This window comes from Mus caroli, chromosome 9 (genome assembly GCF_900094665.2).
Source record: "Mus caroli chromosome 9, CAROLI_EIJ_v1.1, whole genome shotgun sequence".
NCBI classification, from domain to species: Eukaryota; Metazoa; Chordata; class Mammalia; order Rodentia; family Muridae; genus Mus; species Mus caroli.
Window position 1 is genome coordinate 91,657,192 of NC_034578.1, and position 5,957 is coordinate 91,663,148.

General features: G+C 41.6%; 1 protein-coding gene across 1 annotated transcript in view; it reads left to right on the forward strand.

The window, feature by feature from the left end:
• The window catches only part of Xrn1 (5'-3' exoribonuclease 1), a 105,202-nt gene extending 99,595 nt beyond the window's left edge, over positions 1–5,607 (forward strand). Inside the window, exons 40-41 of the mRNA XM_029481985.1 lie at positions 1,773–1,933; positions 2,678–5,607. Coding sequence (XP_029337845.1) covers positions 1,773–1,933; positions 2,678–2,974 — 458 coding nt within the window. The 3' untranslated portion in view covers positions 2,975–5,607. The remainder of the gene's footprint in view (positions 1–1,772; positions 1,934–2,677) is intronic.
• Positions 5,608–5,957: the final 350 nt, after the last annotated feature.

Sequence of the window (5,957 nt, forward strand, 5' to 3'; positions counted from 1 at the left end):
GAAAGTTCTTCAGCCAAAGAAATTAGTCTTAATTTTTAATGTAGCCTCATGTCAAGTGTCTACTCCCTCTGAAACATTATGAGGTTGGCCTCTATCTTCTGCATTATTCTCATCACTGCTGTCTTCTTGAATGGCCCATTAAGCTCTGGTTACAGCATTCAGCCACTTTTCTAGTCTAAACTTGAACAGTCCTCCACATTCCTCCAAAATACAACATAGTCAGGTTCTTCACAGCAACACCCCACTCCTGGTACCAATTTCTGTATCAGTTACTTTTCTGTTGCAGAGATAATAGACCAAAGAAGGAATCCATAATGGAAGCAGAGGTCATGTAAGCTAAGATGAGAGGCCATGTATGCAAACGCAGAGCAGAGAGAGAAAACAGGAAGTAGGATTAGACTATAAACTCAAAGCCAGTTCCAGGGACATACTTCCTCAACAAAACTATCTGCTAAAGATGCCATAATTTTCATGAACAGCATCATCAACAGGGCACTGTATTCAAATACCTAAGCCTAGGATGACATTTCTCATTTAAAACATCACAGTTGTTAACTTAAAGTGGATCAAAGGATGGTAAAAACTAGAAAATAAGAAATAACAAAAAATTAATATTGTGCACAGACCAACAACCCTTGTTATTGGCAACTCCAGAGAAATGGTGAGTGATAGGAGGGAGGAAGGAAACAAAATTTCTTAGAATTAAAGGACATGTACCTCTATACTAAAGGGAACAACCTTAGAATAAAGAAAAATAGATTGCTGTGAAATTCAAAATACCAGGATCAGAGACATGGCTCAGGAGGTAAAGGCGTTTGCTGCAAAGCCTGACAGCCTGAGTTAAATCCTATGTCCCACATGGTGGACAGAAAGAGCTTAGTCCTCAAATTGTCCTCTGATCTCCTCAGATCTCAAGAATCTGGCTTACTAGATTTTAGTCACTGACGAGGAGTCTGCATTTCACAAGCCCATCAAGTATGCGTCCAATGGCCAGAAGAAGTCTTTGAATTGCAACACTAGACTAGAGAAAAGAAACTCTACCTGTACCATGAAGTGATTATATTTCAAAATGTGAGCGTTGGGGCTTTTTATATGCTGAGCTCACTGTGGAAGCTACTTAGCATTTGGTAAGGGCCTTGTGATGTGTAAAGACAGACTTTTCTGTTCCCAGACCTTTCTGAAGGAGTCACTTCAAGTACATATATGAAACCAAACAAACAGGATTTTGAGAATAAGGAGGGCCGGAGTTCTTCTCAATCCACACCATTCATACTGGCAAGCCAGGGTCTTCTCAATCCACACCATTCATGCTGGCAAGCCAGGGTCTTCTCAATCCACACCATNCTCAATCCACACCATTCATGCTGGCAAGCCAGGGTCTTCTCAATCCACACCATTCATACTGGCAAGCCAGGGTCTTCTCAATCCACACCATTCATACTGGCAAGCCAGGGTCTTCTCAATCCACACCATTCATATTGGCAAGCCAGGGTCTTCGGAAGGAACCGAAATGATTCCATGGCAAAGTCCAGCTTCTTCCAAGTNCCATAATTACAGCCATTCCTAAAGGCCATGGCAGCATTAGTATCACTGGCCTCTGCAGGCCATCGTCAGGATAACTGCCTTTCTGTAGATAGTTAGTGTGCTGAGAGAGGAGCCCAGGGCTGACTGATACAATAGACAATTGCAGTTACAGTTGCCACCTGAGGTGGAGAAGCTAAAAAGGGCTAGCAGAGAGGAGTCTTAACTCTCTGGATATTGGTGTTTTACAGCTAATATAATGCCTTCATCGTCTCATCTCTTTGGCTCAGTGTCATGGAGACCACCAGTGCCAGTTGCTGGGAATGCCTTCCACTATCCTTCATATCCTGGAGCCATGCCCTTGGCTGGAGGAGTGCCAGGCGGAGTGCACAGTCAGTTCATACCTCTGCAGGTGAGAGCTGGAAAAAAATTACAGGTTTCCTTAACAGTGTTACTTCTTTTTTTTTTTTTTTTTTTTTGGAGACAGGGTTTCTGTGTAGCCCTGGCTGTCCTGGAACTCACTCTGTAGACCAGCCTGGCATTGAACTCAGAAATCCACCTGCCTCTGCCTCCCAAGTGCTGGGATTAAAGGCGTGCGCCACCACTGCCCGGCCCAACAGTGTTACTTTTTTCCCTTTTCTTTTCTTTTCTTTTCTTTTCTTTTCTTTTCTTTTCTTTTTTTTTTTAAATATTCAGAACGAAACTACTAAGAAGAAGCAGTACTGACTAGAAAGTGTGTGTGAACTAGGCTGCTCTCTGCTCTGAATTTATATTCTAATAAGTAATACCAAATGGAGCAAGTAATATAAATACTTTTTAAAGATTTATCTTGGCTTAATTACATCCAAGGAGGGAGAGTATGTTTACCCAAGTTCAGGTGCCCTGGGAGGCCAGAGAAGTTGGACCCCCCTGAAGCAGAGTTACAGGCCAGCAGGTATGGGTGCTGGGAACCAAATCGGATCCCCAATGAGCCATCTCTTCAGCCATTATTATAAATATTTTGTTGCTATTGTTAAGTGGAAGCCAAAATCAGCAGTGATTAGCAAGTATCTATGGCCTAGTTTATGGTATTATTTGACACAACATTGTGTGTGTGTGTGTGTGTGTGTGTGTAGATTGCTAGATTATTAGCTAATAAATCTTTTATTACTCAAAGGTTACCAAAAAAAGAGTTGCAAACAGAAAGAATTTTGAGAATAAGGAGGCCCAGAGTTCTCAGGCCACACCACTTCAGACTAACAAGCCAGGGTCTTCTGAAGCCACCAAAATGACTCCACAAGAAAGTCCACCAGCCTCTTCATCGTCCTCTCAGGCTGCCCAGCCCGTGTCTCCTCATGTTGAAACTGCCTCCCAAGGCCATGTTGGGTCCCAACTGAGGTCAGCGCCAAGCTCCTCAAGAAGGAAGTCGAGAAAACTGGCCGTCAACTTCAGCGTTTCTAAACCTTCGGAATAAATTTGGTACCTGGGAATTCATTTCTTTTATCTCCATCTACTTTTTTATAAACTGATATCTATGTGTCAGAAATGTACAATTTTAGGGTATGTTTAGATTAAATATTTTTTATTTTTAAGTTACCAGGCACTTTTCATGCTATTTAAGACTATGTATCAAATTGTGCACTTTAAATATGTGCAATTTGTTGTACATCAGTGATACCTCAATAAATCTGTAAAAAAAAGAAAAATTAAACCTTGTATTAAAATAAATAGCAAACTGAGCATGGTAATAACCTATGAGCATCATGCTTTAGAATCTGAGACAGAAGGATTGCCATATATTCACTGTGTGGGACTACATAGTGAGTTCCTGGCCAGACCTTGCTTCAAAAACCAAAAACTACAGTAAATATGAGTGGTCTGAATGTTAAAATGTACCACTCTAACCATTGGCTTCCTCATTAGAAGGATCCTTGAACTATAAATTAGTCATTATCTTATCATAATAACAAGCTTTTTTACACTATTATTGAGGGATAACTAAATGCGGCATGAATTAGGCCTTGTAATTTCCTAAGTATGGGTTTTATTTGTTTGTAATGATGGAACAACATGACTGGAGAGTGGCCTGCACTCTGTTCACAGCTGTCTGTGGCCAAAGTCAGTCCCTCGGATGCTCTGGAGCAAGCACGCACACCAGCAGTGGCCATGGAGCTATTGAGCTAGCTGGTGCGGCAGTGCTGCTTTGTTCTAAATCTTGTACCAAAGCAACTTTAGAAGATTCTCCAGAGCATTCGTCTGACTGCTTCAAACTAGGAATAGCAATCTAGATTTGAAAAATAACGAATTTTTTTAGATTATTCAAAAACCAGCATTCAGAATTCCTAATAAAATTAAGTTTCAAAATCTCCAGGGTACAGTGATTACAAATCAGTCTTTAATAGAGTACAGTACAGAACGTTAATCACTATGCTTTTTTAGGCTTCTTGGGTTATATTTGCTTTGTTGATATTTTTTTTTCTTTTGAGACGGGGTCTTGCTGTGTAGTCCTGGCTGGCCCGGTACTCATGGCAATCCTCCATGTTCTGAGATTCCAGCATGTGTCACCACACCTCCTTGTGTGGCTTTTTCTCTGCTTACTTCACATATGTGAAAACTCATTGTGGGTCTGTGTGTAGAGCTTCCTGGGACTGGTAAAAATGTAAACTTTTTAACAATTCCAACATGTCTTTTTGTGTGGACGTTGTTTACTACCTGTCCCGTTCTGGTTGTGCATTTTAGCATCTACTGAACTGCTCAGTGCTGTTGCATTTTGTCTCTGCGTGTCACTCTTGGGTGTGTGTTGTTCACACTGTTGAAATGATTTAGAATTTATGAAATTTTCTCAAGGACATGATGGCGTGCATTTATATATAAACATGTTTATCTTTTAGTTTTGTGATATGCTTATATTTTTAAAGAGTAAAAATGATCATACTTGTTCAAAAGTAGGAGCGCGTCTTTATATGGAGCTGCTTACTGTGTGTGACTTAATGCAGGTCATGGGAACTCTGCCATAAGTCTTACAATAGTCTTACAAATAGTCTTACAAATGCTGCTGTTGAATTCCTTTCTGTGCTAGTTTCAGTGTTTCTCTAAGCGATGGCAGGATGTATGGATACTAGTAGTGCCTTTAGTGTAAGAGGGAAATGATTGCTATCTTTATTTTCTATGGTCATGTGAATTTCTGTAACTGTGTCTTCTGTTACTAGAAACTTCTTGCTGGGGCACTGTGGGAAGGTTCAGGCCATTCTCGGTGTTTGCCTTTGTTGCTCGNAAACTCTGGTTTCAAGGGAAGCATCCATTGCAGACANGAGGGAAGTTAGGCTGTGTCGATGCTATAGTAACTCCTCCCAAGAGCGTTGAAATGTGTAGTATTTGTTACCTCCCTTACGTTTGCTGCACACTTGCTCACTCCTGTGGAATAAACTCACCATGCTGCACAACCATGTCCCCTGTAGAAACAGACGAAGGAGTTGTTCTGAAAATTTCCTGAGAAATTTGAGTAAACACAATGCCATTGAACCTGTGAGGATTTTTTCTCTAAAAACTGAGCACAACAAGCTAGTAATTCTGTACGGAAAGCCAGTAAGAGTATTTGACCTTCTTTTTAAAAATAGAAAGCAAATTCTAAGAGTCAAGCTTGCAAAGAAAAGGAGAGGATTCCGTCCTGGCAGATAGGGAGCAGCAGCAGAGCTCTGAGGACACTGGATCTCCTGACACGTGTCTGAGGGGGTGGAGCACATCTCTGAAACATACATGGGCTGTGGCGACTGTATAGCTGGTTGGGATNAGTCAGTCTGAAACCACCCTCGAGCTTTTGAAATATGTTCACTTGGCTACTGAATCTAAGACCCTTTGGAAATGGTGGACTGTGGTCCCAGAAGGAACTTTCCCCCAGATTGTCTGTTTCTGACCTGGAATTCAAGGCAGGCAGGCAGTAATGAAGTCTGGAGGTATTTCCCGCCTTCGGTGATGAGCAGAAGGAAGGTGTTGCTGCCTCTTAACGTGTACTCCATTCCCACACCGAGAGTCACGTGCTCACTTTATGACTAGAGAGTTCTGGAGTCTTGGCTCTAGGGGAGGAGGCGAGGAGACAGGTGAGATGCAGTGCTGTTTGCAGACTGTAATGCACTGACTTAGCTTAGGGAAAGGACTAGAGAGTCATCTTATTTGCTCTCTTTTTACGTAGCTATTCTTTTTGAATCAACAAATACTTTTCATAGTGGTTATCTAGTTTCCACCTTATATAGCAGAACTCCACAGAAGGTAGCACTTACACAGATCTTCTCGGATAAATGTTCTTCGTGCTATCTTGCTTCCAGATTTTTCTTTTATTATAGAGGAGAATCTGTTAGAAATTACTAATAGCCGGGCGTGGTGTCACACGCCTTTAATCCCAGCACTCGGGAGGCAGAGGCAGGTGGATTTCTGAGTTCAAGGTCAGCCTGGTCTACAAA